This window comes from Centruroides vittatus, unplaced genomic scaffold, assembly GCF_030686945.1.
Source record: "Centruroides vittatus isolate TY-2023 unplaced genomic scaffold, ASM3068694v2 contig_1788, whole genome shotgun sequence".
Taxonomy (NCBI): Eukaryota; Metazoa; Arthropoda; class Arachnida; order Scorpiones; family Buthidae; genus Centruroides; species Centruroides vittatus.
The window spans coordinates 349,090-374,088 of NW_027121095.1; the positions used below are offsets into that span (position 1 = coordinate 349,090).

General features: G+C 30.2%; 2 protein-coding genes across 3 annotated transcripts in view; both read left to right on the forward strand.

Annotated features, from left to right (window-relative positions):
- The first annotated feature begins 3,077 nt into the window (after positions 1-3,077).
- Positions 3,078-24,999, forward strand: part of LOC136969461 (uncharacterized) — a 55,826-nt gene continuing 33,904 nt past the window's right edge. The window contains exons 1-2 of one of the 2 annotated variants that reach the window (XM_067263623.1): positions 3,078-3,460; positions 20,765-20,912. In XM_067263623.1, coding sequence (XP_067119724.1) covers positions 3,118-3,460; positions 20,765-20,912 — 491 coding nt within the window. In that variant the 5' untranslated portion in view covers positions 3,078-3,117. The remainder of the gene's footprint in view (positions 3,461-20,764; positions 20,913-24,999) is intronic. The other variant, XM_067263622.1, reaches the window with a different exon arrangement.
- LOC136969467 (myb/SANT-like DNA-binding domain-containing protein 4) lies at positions 3,477-6,664 on the forward strand. Its single transcript, XM_067263636.1, has one exon. It carries the CDS (start codon positions 3,825-3,827, stop codon positions 4,647-4,649), a length of 825 nt encoding a protein of 274 aa, XP_067119737.1. The 5' UTR covers positions 3,477-3,824; the 3' UTR covers positions 4,650-6,664.

A 24,999-nucleotide genomic window follows, 5' to 3' on the forward strand; every position in this document is an offset into this window, starting at 1 on the left:
AGTTTAATTTAAATAAATACGAAATAAAAGTATATCTAGTGCTATGGCTAACTGTAGAGTGAGATGGAAATGTATAAGACTTTTGACAGAGCTAATACTAACGCGATTTATATGTTATATAACTACGTTAAACAATTTATTAAATGATAATTGTGACAAAATATTAATGAAATTCTATAGACCAGTAAATAGAATATATCAACGTTGTTAAGACGTTATTATATGAGATGTTAATACGCGTTTAAATAAAACGCCCTTGTAACAGGCGATAGCCTTTTACTCCAAATAAAGATTATTATTATTATATCTAGCGCTATATAAGTATGATAAAAACTTTGTTTTGTCTTGTCTTGTCTGATGGTTAATATGGAGATTTCAGCCTCTGATAAAAACTTTATTTTCGCTTAATACTTTTATGAGATGGCCGGATAGCCGAGTGATCAAGGTGGCAGCCTACAGCTCTGGGGTACTCCGGCTCAAATCCGAACGGGTCGAAAAATTCCTGGAGATTCTTCGGAGGTTTCGTTCGGATATGAAGGGCCAGTGGCGTGGTGGGGGCAGCAGGGGCGGCCCGCCCCGGGCGGCAAAAATTCACAATAAATAATAATAATACAATACACAATAATCTCTACTAATTTGAGAGATTAGTAGAGATTATTGTGTATTGTATTATTACCGCGGAGACGGTGGATGGATCTTGTGGCGGAGGACTTGAGAGGGAGGCATCTGAATGTGGAGGCAGCCCAAGACAGGGAGCAGTGGAGGCGACTCATCAGAAACAGCGACCCTACATAGAGTGGGAAAAGCTGAGGAAGAAGAAGAAGACACAATAATGATGATTGTTCTTGCCGAAAAGTTCTTTAGAATTACTGCATATTTTAGTTTTTTAAATTGAGATGCCCAAATAAGGGGGCGGCGAATTTTCCTCCGCCCCGAGCGGCTGACACCCACGCTACACCACTGCGAAGGGCCCCGTCCCTCTCCACCCCGCTGCCCCATTGCGGGCCTGGCCGAACCCATAATGGACTTGCTAAAAAGAGGTCCTCTTAGTGTCCACAGGGCGGAAAGAATTAAAAAAAAAAAAAAAAAAAAAAAACGTTCAATTCCTCTACTATATTGTGTTACTCTACATACTTGCATTGTAAAATTAATGTTATGCAAAATTAATGTGTTTCCCCTCCAAACTTTTAAAAATTTTGTGTACAGGATATAAAATTCAATAATGTTTTAATCTACATATATTGACAATTTTTTCTGCCTAATATGTATATATTCTAAGAAATAATTTTAATCAAATATTAAACCATTTAAACCTTTTATTTACAAATCAAAATGGTATATACAAATTAAGGTTTTAGAGATATCTTAGCTTCATTATTTTAACTGAAAAATCAAAACGACGAAATGTTTTCAACGAAGCGTTCATTAAATTCATGGAATTAATATTCATCGCAAATTATTCACGTAAACACAATTTTTCTCTTTATAAATTTTCATGATTGATTCCGAATAATTTTAATTTCGATACATGAAAGAAATAAAAATTAAATTTACCGGTATGTATTATAAAATAACTTGCTATATTGTATGCAATAAATTGTATTTTTATAGTATATTCAATAGTCAATCGACTGTCTTAACATCATTAATCTCATAAAGAAGATCGTAAATTAACATATTTCATTAGATAACAAGCAAGAAATTCTTTTGTTCAAGCAAAATTAATTTTTTAATATTTTGGATATTATTAATTAACAGAAAATAATTTTTGAATTGTTTTAATCTTATATCTTTATCATTTTATTTTATTTAAAAAAATGCAATTTTATCCAAATTAAAAATGGAAATTAATAATATGATTATAAATATTAAATCATAGAAAGAAGCTTAACAAGCTTTACTTATCAAGTTTTAAAAAGTTCTTAAAAATATAAATAAAACTTTTTTTTATTATAAATATCGTTAAAATATTAATTTTAGAATATTCATTATAAGGAATATAAAATATTTAGTTAAAAGTAATCTTAATATTAATATATTAAATAAAAAAGTTATTGTTCAAAATGTATAAATGGAATTAAAAAGTTTCTTTTTTTAATTATAAATTTTGCAAATTTCTTTTAAACTACGAATTAAAACTAATAAATTTTATAAATTATAATAAAAATTTTATAAATTATATATAAACTTATATTTAAGTTTAAAAAAATTGAAAAGTTTTTAGAGTTAAAATTCCTCAATAAAAGAATTATTCTCACATTTATTTACAAAATTAAAAGAGGTAAAAAGTTAATTTTTTGTTAATTTCTGACAACAAATTAGATTAGACATAATAGTTTTAAAATTATATTTTTATATAAAGCTTTTTATAACAAATTATTAAGTACTTTTATATATGGTAAAGAATTACATGTGAGAATTGTATAGAAAAAATAAAAATATTTGATTAAAAATATTAAAAATTTAAATAAAAAATGCAAATAAATCTTAAAAGATTTTATTTAAATATTTATTAATTTTTAAAAATAATATGCGATAATATAAAAATAATATTGTTTTAAATGAAATTAATATTATTTGATAATCAGACAATATACAAATTTATATGTATTTATGTATTTTTTGTCATATTTGCAATATTTATTTATTTGGGATTTACAAAAAATATTTAAATAAAAGGTGTAAAAACTTTTAATAGACTTTAAGATTGTTTTTCTAACTTCTGAAACGATAAAAGTTGGCTGCGAGTGAAGATAAAGATGAAAAATCGCGTAAGTCTCGCTGCCGCATCGCAACTATCAGTCGCATTGTCGTACGGTTGTTAACGATACGGATAATCGAAAGAGAAAAGACCGTAACGATTGTTAAAAATCGTAAAGACTGGATAAAAGTAGAATTTCGACGTTTTTGTAAAGTTTTGGAAAGATCGCTTACGATAAAAGAGCGCGTCGCAGCGCAGGTTGCGAGGAGTGACGCAAAGTTGCGCTAGCGGCAATCGCGTTTGGATAGATACAGAAGAATTTCCCTCCCTTTTGAATATGTATTGACAAAATATTATATTGATATAGTTCCTTTAGATGGCGCTGGCTACTAGGAAAATTCAGGTAGACATGTGCAATGCTTATGAGTGTCAGGTTGTCGTCGGGAGCGGTTAGAAATGTATTAACAGTCGGCGAACGTCCTGCGTATTTAAGGTTAAGAAGTACGAGGCAAGTCGTTAGCCAGTCTGATTTATCGCCGCACGTTTCGCAAAACATTAAGCGTGAGAAGATGCAAGATTGTAGCAGTATTCGACACGTAGCAGCCGATAGGAAATTTTACGACATCGCTTCTACTTATAAGCAACAATTTGGCGAAGATTGTAAGAGAATTGAAGATGAGAACGATTTTCTTGACTACATCTACCGGAACATAGTCGGCCAGCCAACGTCTTTCGCAGGGCCGTACGGTCATCGACAAGGTAAGTTACGGGCGTCATGGGCGCCCCCAAGTGTAGATAGTTGGCACGTGTCTATGCGATTGGGGGAGCTTGGGGGTAAAACCCGGGCCTCTGTTTGTCACAAAGCATGCGTAAGCGTAACCTTACGACACTTAGTTTGTTCGGGGAGATGTCGTTTTCGAGGTAGAAAAAGATGAGGAATCGTATGATGGATAGAATATTGATGTCACGTGTCGGCAACTGTTCGTGCTCGATGTCAGTTACGCGAAACTGATTACAACTTAAACATGCAAACCACGTGGTTACCACGTGTTGTTTCAAATATTTATACAAAACAGCTATTTATTTAAAAAATATTGGCAGCTTAATGATCGGGAATTGAGAAATGCAGGCGCAATTGCAGAGAGACAGGAAGAGAAAAGCAAATTTCACCAAAGACGAAGTGGATACACTGATTGAAGAAGTGAAAAGGAACAAAAGTTTGTTGTTTTCGAAAATTAATAATGCGACTACTAAAGACGTTAAGAAAAATATTTGGGCTGGTATTGCATGTAGAGTTAATACTTTGAATAGTAGTGCTGATAGAACAGCTTCTGAAGTCAAGAAAAAATGGCAGGATTTACAGACAGCTACTAGAAGAAAGGAAATCTTAAGGAGGAGGGTTGTTAAAGATGGGGATGGTACACCACCACCTAATTTTACTCCTGTGGAAGCTAAAGTTGCTAATATCTTAAATGATACTGCTATTGAAGCTGGTGTTGCCAGTTGGGTTGTATCTTTGAGTCCAGATGCTGTTCTTTATCAAAGTAGTGAAGCTAGTGCATTATCTGGTGAAGGTGATAATTCATTACTTTCTGCACCTGGTTCTAGTGCTAATGTGACTGATGAACCGCAAGAATCTACAAACAGAACATTTCAACCACCTGTATTTTCAATGGCAGATAATGTTTTGGGAATTGACAGAATACCTACCACTAAGCCATTTTTTATACCTCCAGAAAGAAACTTTATACAACAGATTCCCTTTCCCATGAATGATATCTCTTTTAGAATGATCGAAATTGAGTCTCAGCGGTTAGAAGTAGAGAAACAGAGACTGGAAATTGAAAAACAACGATTAGAAGTCGAAAGAAGGCGACTAGAAATTGAAGAAGAGAGACTGAGAATAGAAATAAGGAGGACTTTAAGAGAAAGAAGTGAATCGGTGTAATTGATGATGCCAGGAATAAGTATTGTTACCTCATTAGATACTCTTGTTTATTGATGATTAAATATAATTGTTGAATGATTAAACTTACAATGCCACATTAGAAAAAAGAGTAAAGATACTGTACTATTTTAAATTTTGATTGTGCATGTCTTAAATTTACAAATATATATACACATATATATATATATATTTCTATGTTGTCTTAATAGTCTATGTACTTGTTTTATATTTTATGTATTTTCCTGAATATAATGTTTAATACTCATTCTTACTTTTAAAATATGTTTTGACATAATTTACTATGATTAAGAAAAAGTAGTTATTTTTAAGGCTATTTTAAACTTTTAGTATAAAAACAAGATAATTATTGTTATAATATTATTAAAAATTAAATGAATGCAGCTTTTAAATTGCTTCCATTTTAATAGATACAAGAATATAGTTATATAATTTAAGCATTTAATCATTTTAATGCTAACAGAATGGAACTATTGTAAAAATTACTTATAAGATATAACTTATGCATGAAATAAAGTATGATTCCATTAAATATATAAATTGTAAAGTTATATTTTGTAAAATAAGTAATAAGTAAACAATAGAAGCATAGTTTTAAATCATGTGCACTTAGTTTATTAAACTAAATGTTAAAATAGTCATGTAAATAGTTCCTTTATTTTCATTTTCTACAATTTTATGCTCCTCCATTATCATTGTGTATCATTAAATAGAATATATGTCTTTAAAAAAATATAAATCAGGGATTTGTCTTCCATAAAAAGTGATTGAAGACACTATTAAATGAATGATTTTATACTTATATGCTGCAAGAAAGAATCTGCCAAACATTTTTTATTGTGCTGTCAGAGAAGAAAGTGCTTGTAATATTTAAAAAGAAAGTTTCTTAGCTATGTGTACAGACTGTTAATTGCTGGTGGCAGTTGCAGTATCATCCACAAACTGTATCCATGTGATTTAATACCTCATTTAAATTGGAGTTATAAACTTAATTGGAGATTAAATGCTGCATTTTTTTATACATATCAATTATTTTACTAGAGATACTTTAGTTTAAAAAATTCTAAGGAAAATCAAAGCAGCTATTAGGCTATATTTACTTTACTATTAATAATGGATAAAGTCTGAATTATTAAGTTCATAGGAAATAAATCTGTACAATATAACAAATATATAATCATGTAGTTTATTATAATAAACACTAAATTCTTGCATGATGCATTCAATAAGAGTTTAGCATAGTTTGTTGCTGAGAAAAACTGTGTTAAACTTGTACTCATGTAGTTAAACCTATCTTGTTGTTGTAATAACTGGAAAAAAGAATTATAGGTACTCAATAGCTCATAGTCATTATATGTAGTGTATTAATAGTTTAGAAATTAGTGATACTGTAGTATTCTCAGGGTGTTGTATACACACAAAGTATCAGAAATTGTATTAAGTATTTTGTGTATTAGTGAAGATAACATCTGCCTAGTTGCTTTAAAAAAAAATAATAAAAGAAATGATTCTGGATTAATGTATTTAATCCAATATATGAAATTAGAATCATTGTATACAACTTTATATTTGTTAGAGGGGAAGAAAAAATTGTTTCTTTTATGAATCAAGTGTTGTTAGATAGGCCTAGTAGTTTGTAGTAGATGAGAGTTTTAATATGTTTAGTTGTAAAGATCAGGGAATTGACCTCATTAATCCCTCCTTAAAAATGGTCAGGAAAAATATGCCCATGTTTTTCTCAAGTCCATCTCAAAATATTATGGACTAAGTGATAGAATCATCTTGCCAGGGAAATATCCATTACCTCAGATGTGAAAAAAGTGTATTTTAATGTGAAGATCTTGTACTCGAATATTTTAATCTTTGTATATATACATAGATACACAAGAGCAGTATGTATGTATGTATGTATATATATATATAAATATAAAAATATAAATAAAATGTGTAAACATATACATATATAGAAAAAAGTGGCCAGTTTTTTGCTGTATTGTGATCAGATTATAATTTTAATAGAAATATTTGTGAATTGTCATGTAAGCAAAACTTTTGTGTTGTATTTTGATCTTATGTATACTGATATGAATAGTAAACTGTATATTGTTTTGTAAAATGTTGAAGTTTTTATTGAATTTACAATTTTATCAATTAAGCATTAATTTTAGATAATAGTTTTTTAAACTGCATAAGCCTAAGTATGAAATATAATAAGAATTGAATATTGCTCAGATTTGTTTTAATGATATTTATTGCTTTGAAATATTAAAGTGTATATTTTATTAAGAACAATTACTGAACTTATTATAGAGTTAAAGAAAACAAGCTAATTTTTATTGACAGATTATCATCATCAGAATTCAATCTAATTACTAACTTCTAATCTATTGATGATTATGATTTAAATATCAATAAGATTTTGATCTCTGAAAGAATATATTAACTATTAACAAAAAACATTAAATATTTTAAAATATTAATAAATCTGAATAGTAGAAATGATTAAGAACATTTAATAGACTATTCATTTAAGAATTAGATGTAGATTTTTGAATTTACTGTTATATTAGTATAGGCCTAAATAAAATTTTGTTCTAATGCTTTTAATAAACTGTAATTTTAAGATTTAAATATTGAAATTTTAACTTTATTTTTATTTAAACAATTAATTTAAAACAGACTTAAATTTAAAATTTTAAACAGTATTAAATAGTATATATTTTTCTTGTATACATTAATCAGTTAGAGTTATTTGATAAGAAATTCAAAAATAAAACTGATGAATATATATTTTAAATTTTACTTTTAATTTTTATTTTATGTGAATTTGGCATATTCAAAATAAGCCTATATATAAATAAGTAAAATTTGATTTTATCTTAATTTCTTAAACAGCTTTTTTCTTTCACTTTCAATTTGAAAGGCAATTTTTATTACACAATAGTTTATTCTGTTTCATAATAAATGAAACTGATTTAAAAATTTTTACTTGTAAAACTATTGTTAATGATTTACTTTACATGCTAGTTTTGATTTTATATTTTAGGAATGTTTGACAAATTTAGTAGAACAATATTTAATAATTTAGTAGTAGTTTTTAAATACTTTTAATTATTTTATTAGAATTAATTTTAAAATCTAAATTAATTATATTTCCTCCTACAAATAAGTATGTCAATTTTATTAAGAATTTATACATTTATTACTGAATATTGTATTTTTTGTTAATGAACTTTTCTCAATAGTTATGAATTTATTAAAACAAAAGAAAAATGATGCACGGAATTAATTTTATCAATATTTTCATAATTTGCTTATTTAAGTAAATAAGTAAAGAATATTAAACCTAAAATTTGGAGTAACTTTTATATATTTCTAGTTTTAAGTAACAAAACTTTGAATATTTAAATGTGTCTTTGAAACATAATATTTTGATTTCTAAAATTTAAGGCTAAAAGTAATTTTATTAAAAAATATATGTTATAGTTTAAATGTACTTTTATCATCAATAATAATAATTTTAATTTTTAATAAAATTATGAGCCTTCTAACTTGTGGGTTGTTAAATTTAGCTTAGCTATTAAATTTAATAATTAATAAATATAAGACAAATTATATTCATTATTCATTATCGTTCTTTTATCTATTTTCCATATAATTTTGATTCTGTATTGTTAAATATTAAAAGAAAATCAAAAAAATTGATTGATGATTATCCAATTGTTTTTGTTTTGTATTGTGAAATAATTTTAAAAATTTTGATTATTCATTAATAACTTTTAGTCTCTCAAGGATTGTTCTTGTCATATGACAGTTATCTTTTTATCTTTAATGATTTGGCAAATAATTTATTTTAGATTAATAGGTTTTTCTCGTGCTTGAGATTTTTTAGAAGCCAATGTGGATATAAAATTTTGATTGTTCTGAATAATATCTAGGACATGAAATAATTGGTATCAAAATATTTATATGTTGGTTCTTGCATTGAGTTATTTTTAATAATGTTATAGAAAAATAACTGCATCTAACTTGTCGTAAACTTAAGGAATACAGCTGCTATTTTGCTTATTTGTCTCAAGAATATACCTAATAAAATGTTATAAAATATTTGTGAAGAGTTCAAATAAATAATGAGAAGTAAAATTACTTTTCATGTAAGAATCTACATGAGTCACATTTCCATTCAATGTTAGAGATCAATTTTTAATTTTTATTTTGTCATAAAATGTATTATTACTAGTTCTGCTACTAAATATTTTTTTTGTGGAAAAATTTAGAGAAAATAATAGAATTAATATATGTCGGAATTTATACTCTTAAAACTACATAATATTTTTCTTCGTGATTGCACAAGTTACATTTGTAAAAATGAGCCAATGTAGTTATCAAATTTAGCCTATTGAACAATTGCATTTTTAATAAGTAATAAGAAATATTGTAAAAGTATATTTCCAACATAATGTATTCAAAGGTTGTTCGGACTAAAGATTGATCCAGAAGCAAATCTTGGGGTAATATAATTCACGTAAATAAGTATATAGATTTATATAGTTTAGTAATACAAATATATAAATGCTGTTAAGTTCATAGATTTATAGTACTGTTATTTGTCTGACATATCAGATAGGGTTTTAGATTTTGACAAATACAAATTATATTATAGTAGAAGCTATACTTTATGAAATGAATGATTAAATGATTGTAAACATGTAAGAAAATTGCATTTTTTGATGCAATACAATATCTTTACTATTTAGAAAAATTATACACTTCACAATTATAAATGAAAAAAATAAAAATATAACTGCTTTAATGGATTTTAAAATATTTTTAATAAGTTAAAGCGGCGGTGTGTGAGATCTGAATACAGAAACAACTCTAGTCACTATGCATGGGAACTCCCAGATAACATGCCAGTAGACGAATTTCAGATTCGTGCTGTTGGACTACTCGTACTGTCTATGCTTTCGAACGGGGTCCAGTCTTTAATGGTATACAAGCTCTTAACACCAACATTTAGGAGGTAACAACCCCCAATAACTGCTGTGCTGTTTGTACACATGTATTTGTAACATGTACAGACAATTATAAGTTGGCTGAAGAGGGGCATCGGCCTGAAATGCGTGATGTAAAAAGCGTTCCAACCGAATAAAGGATGAAAATTTGCCCAGTGTTTTAAATCTACTGTTACTGCATTGTGTCTTTGCAAGAAAGGAACAAAAATGTTCTTTTTAATATACATGGGTGTGCTGGAGTGGTAATTTATTACTTTACTGACATCACAAGGTTTTATATATTTTTTAAAGGTAATGTAATTATCATGTCTTAGTATCGTGATGTCTAAAAAAAACTCACTGAACTGTGCATGATTAACATTGACAATATTATCCATAAACTACAGGGTATAATGTTCAACAACTGTTATGTTGATGACTGCTTTGTTGTTTATAACAAACAATTAACCAACCCTCAAATCATACTTCAACACGCCAACAATATCCAAAAAAATATATGTTTCGAAATAGAAAATGAAAATAACAGCAAACTCAATTTTTTAGACTAAAAAAACATTTAAAATACAAAATAACCCATCCCATTGCCTAATTTTATCTATTTATAAAATTGATTTAGATGTATAACTATAATTCTAAAAATTTTTCTTAAAAAACAATTAAAATTCAGATTGTAGTCTTTAAGTAAAAACACTATCTGCACTGATTTTGAGGAAGTTATGACATGAACAACTAGCAAATAAAGAAATTTATTTTACTTTTTTCCTTTTTTATCCAAATGCATTTCACCAGCACTATTCAGCCTCATCAGTGGATATTGATACTTGTTTTACATCAGTGCCTTTATATGTTACAAAGCCATCCCAGCATGCATCAACTGACATTCCTGTATTTAAATTTATGTTATTACATATTTGATTATGCTATAGTGCTCTTTTACACAATGTTTAATTATATTATTTTCTTTATACAGAATATTTATCAATGAGATTCTTTGTACTTTAGACATATAGCTGCTTCATGTTCCTTTCATCTCTTTTCCAGCTTTTATTTGCTTCCTCCTATATAACACTTTGCTTGAAAGTTTATATATAATGCCTGCAACATCAAGTTGTTGGTCTTTTTCATTTCTTCTTTATTAAAAACAAAACTCATTGTATTAGATAAACTATTTTTTGAGAAGCAATAATGTGTACGGAAGTATCATTAAAGTTGTTTTTATATTTTTCATGTAAACAATTTATTTATGGGAAGAGGACATACCAACAAGTTGTTTTCTCATTTTTTACATTATATCTGTTGCTCATATAATTATCATATCACTTACTTAGAGCCTTTCCTGGATATCCGTTTAATAAATATTTTTTTAAAGTTACAATTCTCCTATTATTAACACTGGAAATACTAATAATGAATCTTTCCAAACCTGTAACCGGTGTGAAACCTCTTCTTCAAATAAACTGTACTTTATGAACGTTTTCGAACCCAATCAATGGTTATTCCTCAGGTAAAAAACGAATTTTCGTGGAATTGCAGCTTGTACTACTTCAAATTCGAAATATGAAGGAACAAATGCACGTTTCCTGTTTACGTCTTATTGAGGCATGCACATTTAGTACCAATACGATTATCTTAAACTAGTGTTCATAAGCGCTTGCCATGCCATTGAAAGCATGATCTCCTTTTTATGATTGATGCATAGATGATCTTTAAGCTTGGCTAGGTATATGGTAGCCGCCTCCAGCCATTTGATATGCTGTGTATGCCTTGTGGTGCGGATAACTCTGGACTCCTTAAACTCAGGATGTATGTTGGGATCAGATGCATACACTGCTAGCACCATTGTATTCCTTTGCCTCTGGATATCCACGGTGTGCTCTTTCAGCCTAATCTCTAAGGATCATTTGGTGGAGCCCACGTACACAAGATTTCTGTCGCATCTGCTATCTATAAGTGGAATGGTGTAGATTCCGGACAATTTATCCCTATCTGGTTGATCTTTTCTGTTGGTTAAAATGTTGAATATTGAGGCACATCTTCTGTAGGCAATGTGTGCATTTTTCTTTTTAGCTATCTTAGAATATAGTCTTACTACGTACGGATTATAGGTGACAATAATGATCCTGTCTATATCTGGTCTTTTTTGCCTTTGCAGGATGTCTTGAGGCGGGTTTTGGTATCTACGTAGTAACTTGCTAATGAGCCTTCCATATCCATGCTCGGAGGCTATTTGCTTCGTAAGCTTTATCTCCGTCTGCAGAGCACGTTTGGTAGAAGAGTGCATATGCGCTCTTTTAATTAGGGCTTTAAATGGCGCCACCTTATACCCGAAAATGTTCGTAAAATACAGTTTATTTGAAGAAGATTTTCCCAAACCTGTAACCGGTGAAAACCGGTTACAGGTTTGGGAAAATACATTATTTTTTAAAGTTGTTTTTCTTCTAATTTAATATCTTCAGGAAGTGCATTTCTTGTTAGTATTTTGTGTAATTCCATGAGAAAAGTATTCTTTTTTATATCTATGGGACAATAAGATTTATAATTAATTGTTTCTTTAACATTACAAAGTTTTTTATACTTACAAAATTGTAATGTTTTACTATTTTTTTTAATTGTGACATCTAGGAAATTTATTATCATCCTCCTCTTCATATGTAAACTGTATATTGTTGTTTATTACATTGGCATATTCTTCTATTTTTTTTGCTGAAATTTTTTTTAAATCAAATATTGATAATATATCATCAACATATCTAGTGTAAAAACAAATACCATTTAATTTTGATATCTTTTCATCTATGGTTATCTTCCTGGAAATTGGTGCAGATAGTGTTTTTACTCAAAGACTATAATCTGAATTTTAATTTTTTTTAAGAAAAATTTTTAGAAATATAGTTATACATCTAAATCAGTTTTATATATAAAAGAGAATTTGACTTATTACCTCATAGGTGGATCATAAAATGTATGAAAACTGTCGGTGTGAATAAAAATCTTATAAAATTTGGAAAAAGCGACAAAAAGGTGGAAGACAAACTGCTTTTTGTAATAAAAAATCTGGAATGGTCAACATCAAGAGGGGTATCTTCCAAGGTGACTCATTGTTACCTCTTCAGTTTGTCATAGCAATGATCCTGTTGTTATTGATCCTACAGAAAACAAATTTGAGATATCAATCAGCTAGGAATGTTCAGAAAATTTCTCATCTGCTTTAATATGGATGACCTGAAACTATAGGGAAAATCAGAAAGTGAAATTCACTCACTGACTAACAGTCCATATTTTCAGTTCAGACATCTCAATGAAATTTGGATTAGAAAAATGTGCTGCTGTGACTATGACCAAAGGAAAACTCACAAAAAGTCAGGGAATAGAAATGCCAAATGGCCAAATTATTAAAAATAACCAACAAGAGGTCTACAAATATCTTGGCATATTTGAGTTAGATAACATCAAACACAGTCAAGTAAAAACAACTGTTAGCAAAGAATACATCCAAAGGGTCAGAAAAATCCTGAAGACAAAGCTAAATGGATCATACAACAAAGGCCAACTATTCTTCGGCTATTCCAGTTGTCAGATATAGGGGAAGGTCGGGTAGTATTGGACACCTAAACTTCTCCTATATTGTAAAATATTTTTAAAGCTCAATTGGTCTAGATTTCATTCCATACAAAATTTCATTGTCTTATAAAAACACCTCTTAAAACTCATTTTTCTAAGATAAAAATATTAATAATTTTTTTTACACTTTTTAGTCATTACATTTTTACCGAGTTTAATTGTGAAGAGTTGTATCGGACGTGAGAAAAATCCGCAAGAAGAGAATTACTTTTGGTTTCACAAACAACTTTTTATTATTAGGCAGAGTTATTATTGAGAAATTTATAAAAGCACAAATTATAGATCATAGAAATAAGTTAATACATGGTAAGAAAGTGGTATAAATGAGAAAAATTAAAAAATTATCAGTCTGAAAATTTAACAGTTCATTTTAATGACAAATGCATTTTGTGTTTATTTATTTTATTTTTTTTAGTAATACAAACATCACATTCATTCAAAAATTTGTTTCCTTCAAGATCAGCACAATTTTTGTCAGCCAAAACTTCATAAATACTACATTGAATCCAGTCTTCTTCAAAGGTTTCACCACAGATGATACAGTGAGTCTCTTGGTCTTTTCTCTTTTCTTGAACTGATTTAAGCGTATTTACTGTTTTCTTTCTTTCTCTCTCTTTATTTAGACGATTTTCCCCCAGCAGTTTTCTCTTACCTGGATAGATTCTTTCTTTTTCTTCTTTCTTTCTGTAGTTTACCCATATTGTCCCATAAAACAAAAACTTTCCACGAGAATATAACTCTTATCAACCTTAATTGTTTCCGAAACAACCGTAACACCTCTGTCCCGTACAATCCACAACATATCTGTCCGTTACAACCAAAACATCATGGAACAAAACATCGGTTACCACATACGTATTAGTAAGTGTAAGGAGATTTCAGGCCTACAAGTTAAAGAACAATAAATGTTGTTTTCAACAATAAACAAAAAAAAAAAACAACTTTCATTTTCAGGCAAGCTATGACAACCAGAAGTTATTTTCGTTCACTCAAAACACTATTAAAAAAACCAAATTTTCTGCCATGTATCAACACTGCTGCTTGACTAAATATGGTAGAATCTGAACTTTCTTTTCCCAACATGCTGGTGTCTTCACAGGCTCTGCCACTTGCAGCAAATGTTAGAAACAATGCTTGTCCAATACTACCCGACCTTCCACTACTGCTGGCATTGTGAACTGGATGTAGGCTGATTTAGATGCCCTGGATTGGAAAACAAGAAAATTGATGACAATTTACTACAACCTACATCCGTGTAGTGACACTGACATGTACAGTACCTGCCTGACAAATCTGTGCAGAGGTCTTTTGCAGATCCATCAAACAGTGGAAGAAGAAAAACATGCCCTAGCTGATTACATTAACAATAGCCAAGAATGGGTACTAATGGAAGTGAAGAATCGAAACCTGCCAAAGGTTCAAGGCACAAAAAAAAGAATACCATCAAAAAACATTGAAGGAAAGAGCAGAAGGTTGGCAAAATAAAGCACTGAATGGCCAATTTCTGAAAAAGATTGATGGAAAAGTGGACAAAACCAAAACTTGGCAATGGTTGACAACAGGAACATTAAAGAAAGTCTTATTCTCTCTGCACAAGAACAAGTGATTAGAACAAATGCCATCAAAGCTAAAGTTGAAAATTCATCAGCTGACACTAAATGCAGACTGTTCAATGAATTGGATGAAACCATAAATCATATTCTCAGCTCATGTAAAAAGATTGTACAGACTGATTACAAATTGAGGCACAACAACTTTGCCAAGATGATTCACTGGAACATTTGCAAAAACTGTGGTTTACACACCTCAAACAACTGGTGGGATCATAACATCACAAAAGTCACTGAAAATAAGCAGGTAAAAATTTAATGAGACTTCAGATTGCAAACTGATAAAGTCCTAGTGCACAACACATCAGACAACCATTGTTGAGAAGAAAAAGGTGTGGATTATTGATGTCACAATTTCTGGTGATGGCAGGGTTAATGATAAAGAACAAAAGAAAAATTACAAGATACATGGACTTGAAGATTGAACTCCAAAGATTTGTGAAGTCCCAAAAATGGGTTGACATTAATCATTTATATTAGAAAATTGTTAAAACAAATCTAGAAAATCGTCCATTGTTAAAGACGACAAAAACCGGTCAAAGATCGGATTAGACGCGTTAGTCATTTGAAACCACGACGCCAAAAAAGGAAAAGATGTTGAAAGGCAAAAAGAGCCTAATGTAAAATAAAACGCGATAATTGTAATAATTAAAGGTGGTAGACGAGTGTCCACCAGTAGAGATGGACATTTGACAAGTCGCTCGTATACAAAATATTAGATCATTAAAATTTGGAAAAAGGGAAAGGTTAATAATGAAAAGGAACATCGCGTCGAATCATTAAATTTCAAAAATATCTCAGACCAGACAACAATGGGGAAAATATGAGCACAAGTTTCAAAGTTTCATCAATTCTTCTCATCCAGAAGTAACGAAGGGTGTCAAGTAGATTCGTCGAAACGGCTCTTTCTCATGACTCGAACAGGGGTCGTTTTTTGCTTAGAGACAAGTGAGGGATCAATTGAGAAGTGGGAAAGAGGGGGCCTGGAGCCAATCAACATGAACAATACGAAAAAGGGAGATTGATGTAATCGCCGAGCAGGAAGAATGGGACTTTTCGAGAGGCTTTAAGAGAGACAAGATGTGTATGCCAAGGTGTCCATCATGAAATCTGCCGACGCCAACTGACGAGTCGCTTCACCTGCCGCAGCCCTAGGGCCTACTATCGAGCAACGATAGGAAACACATCGACACAAAAACGTTCGAATGTTCACCGGTGTAAAGAACTGTGCATAGTGTGAGTTGTTTTGTGTTTAAATAAACGGGTTTCTTTGTTAGACACTTGTCGTCCTTGTCTCCTTCCCCCACATCCACATGTGAACAACCCTAGATCATCCTGTCGTGGGATTAACTATTCCCCCTAGAAGTCGGAGAACTTACACTGGTGAGAAGTGGAATTTAAGTGCCCAATCTCCACCAGGTCAGCGAGCTTACAGATTGTGACAAACCACCAGCAGTAGTATCAGTAATCAGTGCTCTGGGTGCTGTTCCCAAAAACCTGGGGCAGCATACGAAGCAAATCAACATTGACAAAATTAACACCTGTCAACTTCAAAAAGCTGCCCTGCTTGGGTTACGACATCCTAGGTTCTTGGATGGAACCTGATGCAAATGATAGTCAACACCAACATATGATCTATTTGTTGTGATTCATCTAATAGAAATAAATCAATAATAATAATAATAATTACATATGCAAAATAATAATACTAATAATTATTATTTTGCAAATGTCATGCTCAGCTGATACTGGTTCCAAGTGCTATGCTGGACTGAAGTCAAAGCATAGATACTCAAACAAGTGTTACACTAAGCTGTTTTTGGTATCATCATCTAGAAACAGATGTCAATATCTAGAAACTTCCTGACAATGTGACATGTGTTCAGTATTGCAGCTAATCGCCATTTATATGTTTTTATTAAAGTTTAATGTTTCTAGGCTTTTCTGTAGTGTATGTGGTATAAAAACAGTAGAAGAGAAGACATCAGGTACAATAAATACCTTATCCATCCTCCACATCTGTCTTATTTCTTGAGCTAGTAGAGTGTAGTACTTGTTGATTTTTTCAGTGTGAGCAATTTTTATGTTACGATTGTTTGGAACAGAAATGTCTATTATATAAGCAATCTTACTGCATTTTTCGATGAGAATGATGTCAGGTCTATTGTGATGAATTGTTTTATCTGCGATTATAGTTCTGTTGTTGTATTTGTGTGTGTCATTTTCTAATACTGCCTGTAGAGTATATTTGTAGTATGGTACCTGGGTGTTTAATAATCTGTCTTTATGTGCAAGCTCTTGATGTATTATATTTGCTATTTGATTATGTCTATGTAAGTAGCCTGCAACCAGAAATTGTATGTCGTATTGTTTCTGGCAGAATGTGGAATTTTCCTCCAGAGTCCTTTGTTAATGATTTATCCTTCAGGATGTGTTTTCTATAGTTTTTAGTGTTTATGACCTGATCTTGAATGGCAACCATAAACCCTCAGTCTCTCCAAACAGACATCCCCTATTCAGCCAGTAGTTTGATGCAGTTTTGTCAATATAGTCCTGATCTAGGTCATAGGCATGCCTACCATAAAGTGCCTTTTGGGCCCATAACTGCTTAATGGTTATGTTATTTATGTGTTGAACTATATCCAGGTGCTCAGAATGTAAGTTTAAAGTTGTGGTTACTGTCTGCCAGAGTTATAGTTTTATATAATTTTGATGTTTCTTGTTTTTTGTGGAAAAACTGCTACAGTGTCTGAATTTGTTTGTAGTGTAGGTTAACTATATTAGTAAGACCACAGTCACAGCCACCTTCTTTACGAGGAAAAGTTAGTCTTTCTACAGATGATTTTGGGTGATGTTTATTCTTTGTAAGCATTCTTGTTTTCCTTCAGAGTTGCTTGAGTTGCTCCTTACTGTTTAGTAAAATATTCCATTTTCATAATTAAAAAAATATACTGAATTTAATACATTTATTTAGTATACATATAATATTCTATAATTAAAGTCCAAATTAGTATCAAAATATTTACATTTAAGTCAGAAAAGGCAGAAGTTTAGCTTATGTCTACAGCAGTGTTTCCCAACCTTTTTTGTGCTCTGCCCCATCTAAGCCTTTCTAAAGTTCTTATGCCCCCCAACATATATGTTGAACTCTTTTGAAAGGTATCTCGTTGTCGTGTTCGTTGAAGTTTTTCTTGCACTTAATTGCCACACTGTTTTATTGTAACCACAATAAAACCCAATCCTTTCATCAGTCTTTTGCACTTTCCAGTCATCACCAAACGTGACCTGGAACACCACAACTCACGTCTGCCCACCTCGAGGTCTGGGCAAAGAATGTCCTTTCTCCTCTTTCACTGGCCTCAGGGCTTTGTTCATCTATTTGTTTTCAGTGGTTCCCAGAATTGTTAATCCCACTCCAAGGGAAAAGGGTTATAACGGGAAGTTCTAGAAGGAAAGGGAAACAAAGAACAAATAAAATTAAAACTAACTTAAATCAATATTTACAATAACTATGGCATACAGGCAGCTATACAGTTAACTTAAACTCTACATGAGTCCATTTTCAAATTGCCCCCTTAACAATCAAATTGCCCCTCTGTGGGGCGTGGGCCCCACGTTGGGAAACACTGGTCTACAGCAACAAAAGGTTAAATCTGGTCTTGTGTACAACAATTTAAAAACTTTATTTGGATTATTGTAGTATAACTTGGCTGCAGAAAAATATGACCAAATAGATATAAAATTTTCATCTATCCCAGAACCACTTTATTTTTATTTTCTTCATATCCTGTATAAGCTGGTTCCTTAGGTTGTGTAATTTTTATGAAATTTAATTGCTATCTGTATTAAGTTTTGTTGCAATTAATTTTAATGTTTGTTGTTTTTTATTTCAATTTCATTAACTTGTAGAACACACATCCAACAATAATAGGTTTCTTCATATAGATATTAAAATTTTAATTTTTGGATTTCTTTGTTACTTTCTTACCTTCTCATACATCAAACTTGCATTCTTTAACTCATGAAATATTGGAACGAACTAGGAGAATTTTGAGAAATCATGCAAATACAGTTATGTTTGTTTAGACAAACCAACATAAATGCTATGCGAGAACTTTCAGAAGTTTCCAGCAAGATAAACTGCATAGCTGTTTACAAGTTTTTCTTGCTAGTTTAAATACACTTCTAGTGGAAGGCTACAGCCCTCTGGGAGTCACAATGCATAATTTTAAAAACGCTGCTGTAGACTATAAGGAATTTTAATTTTGTAATTTTTTCTATTATTTTATTTTTTATATAAATATATTTATATATATATATATATATTATATATATAACTAATATATATATATATATATATTATGGTATAATGTTGTTCTATTTTCTATCTGTTTACTACTACAAATCTGTCTAGAAGGAAAAGCCAATATTATAAAAGTCTCCAACATCTGTAACGTAGATAACTTAAAATTACATATCATGCACTCAATCTTCCAGCAAATAATATGTATTTGAATTAAATACAAATGGAATGTTCTCAGCCCATTTTAGGAGCTGTCATCAAGCGTCGATCTTTACAGAACATTAGAGATTCTAATTTAGAAAATTAGAATCTGTATGTTTGAATGTATGTAATTTTAAGTTATAAACTTAATATTGTGATAACGAGAATGAAGATTGAATAAATGCTTAAAAGTGCAAGTTTTGTCTGTAGTCTTTCTACAGATTGTTTTTTTATTTCACAGCCTTTCCTAATTATCAAGTCAGCCTCATCTATAGTATGAGATTGTCAAGCATTCTGTTCATTTAGATAATGCTACTGCTTTTCATTAAGGACTTCTAACACTATTTCAAATTGCAGACATATTTCAAGTAAATCCTTCTTGAGACATGTTTGTGATTTTATAAGCATTTTTTTGACTCTTATATCATAAATAGGAATTCTGTAGATCTTTATTATCTCAAATATTTCCTAAGTATCCATTCAAATATTTGGTATATCTGTTCTAGATTGCTCTTTGATATTATTTAATTTAGTATAAAACAACTAGTTTTTTATTTTTTTAGTAACTTAAATTTAAGCTTTACATCTACAGTACTTCATTAATTACTTTTCTTTAAACAAAATACTCTTTATTTTTCTATTCTTAGCATAGCCAACAATGCCTTTTTAAAACAGCCAGTAAGTCTTGACAGTGTTTAACTATTTTTATTGTCTAATGAAATTAGTATAACTATTTTTGTTTGTAAGTAATTGTAAAATTAACACTGTTCCTTGGTTTTTAGTAACTTGCATTTTAATATTGAACTTCGTTAAGTCAAGTTTGTAAAATTTTCTTTGAGATTTTGTTAAGAAGTTTCATTTTAATTTTATTAAATTAACAATTTGATTTAAAAAAGGTGCAATCTTTGAATTACATTAATATTTTCATAGCTTGATAAAAGTTTTTGTTATATTTTTCTTTAGTTATGGCAATTCTTAAAATTAAAAATTGATACAAACTTAATACAAGTTTTTTCTTATGTTATTAGTTTAAGTTTTATAAACAAAATAAAATCATATATCAAGTAAACTTATTCAAAATGTACTTTTATATCTTTATATTCATTATTTAACTTTTTTATAATTATTTGTTTAATATTCATTATAATGATGAATTTGTAATGATCATATTCAGCATATTATCTTATGAAACTTTTTGGAAACTTAAAATTCTATGCTACTTTCTTTGAAATTATTAAAATTAGTTGAATATAATATTTATCTTAAATGCTAAGCTTAAATGGTACTACTAAATTTATTAGTATTTCAAAAATTTTTCAAATAAATGATAAATATTGTATTTTATAGTGGTCTATTGTGATTACATGGCTTCAGGTAAACCATTACAGTTTATTGAAGATTTTATTCAGAAAGAAGTATTGCCTATGTATGGTAACACTCATACAACAACAAGTGTAACTTCTCTACAAACAACTTTATTTCGCCATGAAGCAAGGTATTACAATAAATAAAAATCTAATATTTTTGTATTAGGCCGTGTCCATATTAGTAAACATTTGCATTGTGCATCAAATGTAAATTGTTTTAGTATCTCTCAACAGATATTAAAAGATCGCTGTATGATTTTTTTTCTCAATTGTATAGTTTTGTAAATTACAATGATGGAGTTAAACAAAGAAAATGTGATATTTTTGGTACAAGAGTACAAAAAATATGTACAGTACTTTTGTAAATCCTTTGGGTCCTAGTCACAGAGACAATAAATTAATCATCTGTGCATCAAAATCTTGCAAATGTCCACATTCAAATATGGGTGCAGCACACAAATCTCTTTGATATTTTTCCAAAAACCAACAGTGAATGTATCATGTGCATTAAACATGGAAAACATTCTTGTGTGTGTTCCTGTGTGGTTCATTTACTAATGTGGACCTGGCTTTACATGCATTAAATCTATGTAACAAGTATTATTTTTCCTCTTTCAGAATTTTTTATGTATCTTTTAGATGTAGCATAAGGAATGTTTTATCAAAATAATTAGAAATGATTACATTTTATTTCTAGATAAAAAACATAATTGGAGATTCAAATACTATATTTTATATCGTAATGCATGCAATGTAATACATTCCTAAAAATCTGTACAAAAGTTGAATGTCCTAAAGTTGAGCAATAGAGCTGTATGTTATAATGGAAGTTTTATTACAAGAGAGCTAAAAAGAATTATAAAATTTCTCATTAAGGTAGGATAAGCTTGCCAACTCTCAGAGTTGGTTTTGGGATTTTTTATTTCAGAAGTAAAAAATTTTGGAAATTTAATGTTTTTTACTCTTAGCAATATCAAAACACTGTTGCCTATTCTTCAGTCTCTTTTAATATATTGTGGTTGTTTGGAAGGAGATATTTATGGGTCCACGAGTAATGGTTACAAATAACAATGCAGAGATAAAAATTTACACGATGAATTTTCCTTTTTATTTCCTCTGAACGCGGTTCTTTTAATACATGGATCCCAACCCGACAGAATTTCACTTCTATATCTTTACAGGGGAGTGAGTCGCCTCCTATTATTTTTACAGGTGGATTCCACATGCGCGCGTAACAAAGAACAAATGAATAACCTTAATGACTAATTTAAAACTAAACTTACATCTAACTTAAAATAATAAGGAAAAGAAAAGGATAGACTTAGGAAAGCAAGGGAACGATAGGAAGGAAAGTAGTAAGTACTCGGGCCCAAGTTGTCTGATCGATGTCCTTAACGATTCTCGTCCTCACAATCATTATTCCTTCTCTTACTCTAATAAACGAGCAGTTCTATGTCTGGATCCTCGTATCTATTTCTCTGCCTGGTCTTCTCAGGTTCTCTGTCTCATTGACTGCAGTCTCCTCTTTTTCACCCTCTTTCGAGTCTGAAGCGCTGCGTCCGACGTCTGTCTTCCTCGAGGTCCAACCCAAAAAGTGTCCCCCGTTTTACCGCTGAGCCCTCAGGGCTCTTTCTCTTCTTTTGTTCACCCTCCCCAAATTCGGGGAAGTCCTAATATCCTCAATTCTTAGAAGGGGTAATCCTTCCCCTCCAGCAATAATGGTTGAGATGAAGGAACGGAAATAAAGTAGAAATGAAGGAAGAAGAAAGAAAGAATATATATATGCATATGTTTTTGTAACTTATAAACTAAAAAAAAACAAACAAGAAAACAATATGGCTGACGGCCACAATATAATCCAAAAGATGATCATTTTGTTGAATAAATGTGAGAAGAATAGTCCTTAATTTAGGAATCAAATAATTTAGAAATTTTAGCCAAATTCTGGGAGTCTCCAAGTGAGTCCAGGAGAGTTGGCACCTCTAAGATAGAAAAGTTTTACTTTTTTTTTAGTGACTATTATAAATCCACAAGAGCCGAATTATCGGGCTAGAGTTGGCTATAATAAATAAATAATTAATAAGAAAATTTGGCACTAGAGCTTGGCGTTAGGCGCCATCTCTTACTAAACTTAATAATTATAATTAAATTAAATAAATAATTTTAATAATTTGGAACTGGAGGAAAAGAAATCGGCCCGAAGCGGGACTCGAACCTGCAACTTCTGCTATCCGTGCAGACACGTTACCAGTTACGCTACCCAGACCTTCAGTCCGATCGCCTCCTCCAGTATCGCCTTCCAAATTATTAAAATTATTTATTTAATTTAATTATAATTATTAAGTTTAGTAAGAGATGGCGCCTAACGCCAAGCTCTAGTGCCAAATTGTCTTATTAATTATTTATTTATTATAGCCAACTCTAGCCCGATAATTTGGCTCTTGTGGATGTATAGCTTTGTAACGGGTTAGTCGTTATTTATTTATATTTATACGCCTTGCCGGGGTTGCGATGGCCGGTTGAGTGCCTTGGGAGGACGTGGGCACTTGATGTGTCCCCAGCCGGCATTGTAATGACCGTCGATGGTCGTCGTGTTAGCTTATATATACTGGAGGAGGCAATCGGACTGAAGGTCCGGGTAGCGTAACTGGTAACGTGTCTGCACGGATAGCAGAAGTTGCGGGTTCGAGTCCCGCTTCGGGCCGATTTCTTTTCCTCCAGTTCCAAATTATTAAAATTATTTATTTAATTTAATTATAATTATTAAGTTTAGTAAGAGATGGCGCCTAACGACAAGCTCTAGTGCCAAATTGTCTTATTAATTATTTATTTATTATAGCCAACTCTAGCCCGATAATTCGGCTCTTGTGGATGTATAGCTTTGTAACGGGTTAGTCGTTATTTATTTATGACTATTATAAATGTGTAAAACATTATTTTAAACCAAAATTAATTTTCACAAATGATTCTGATGTTACTGAAACTAAAACTTGTAGAATTTTGACATACAAAATATAATTTAGAGATTTCAAAATATTATTTATAAAAGCAAATTATCTAAAAGTTCAGGGCTGCTTGTATTTAATATATGTACTAGCATAGTTTTGAAAGAATAATAAAATATTTTTAATCTAAAATTTATTATACAAACACATTTTTTTTTGTTTTTTTATATGTTATTTTATTCAATTTACTATCACTAATTTTTATTATTACAAAATTGTAATTTATATAGAACATTTCTATATTTGTATTAATATAACTGATTTAAGTGTAGACTAACAGCCTATACCTATAAATCAAAATATTTATGTTAATAGAAAGCTTTTAAATTTTTTTATTTTCTAATGTTAGACTACATCTGGAATAAAACAGCTTTTAAATTTTATTACACTATTGTAGGTTAGTAACATTTATTTTATTACTACTTCATAATTTTAAACTCATTAAATTGTTTTTAATTACAGATCTAATGAAAAATAAATTCTAAATTATAACATTTTTATACAAACTTAAAAAAACCATAGCTTAATATTCAGTTAGCTAAAACCTAAAATCATATCTATCACTAGTAGGCCTATAAGTAATCTGAATTTAGGTCTTCTCTGATTATTTCTTTGTTAGGAAAAACTGATTTATTTATTCTATTAAATAGGATATTCAAATTTTTAATGGTTTTAAAAATATGACAAATTATTTGTATAGTACTGTACATGATAAATGCCTTTTATGTTCAACCTGATTGACAAAATTATGTACCAAGATAAAATAATATATGTAACCAACTTGATAATTAATTTAAATATCAAATGAACAGCTGGATGCTGTAACAGACTATTTATAGCTCATTAATTATTAAGCAATTTGGATAGAGATAAGTGGTAAAGTTGCTGTCTCATGTAAAATTTAATAATTAGCCTTAAGTAGCCCAATAAAGAATCTGGCTGTTCACCCAGATGGAATTGTCTGATTACTGCAAAACTCAGCATATACACGTCTCATACTGGTATGCAAATAATGAAGTTGTAATCTGATTACATGCTGGATAATACTGTCAGAATGTCTTAAAATTGCTATCCTAATATCCTATAAAAAGGCTTGCAGAGTCTCACTGTGTTCAGAATTTTCAGTATATTTTTTATTTGAAGATTTTTGAACAACAGGCATATCTGTATGATGCAAAGACATTATACACACAGCTGATGGGCATTTAAA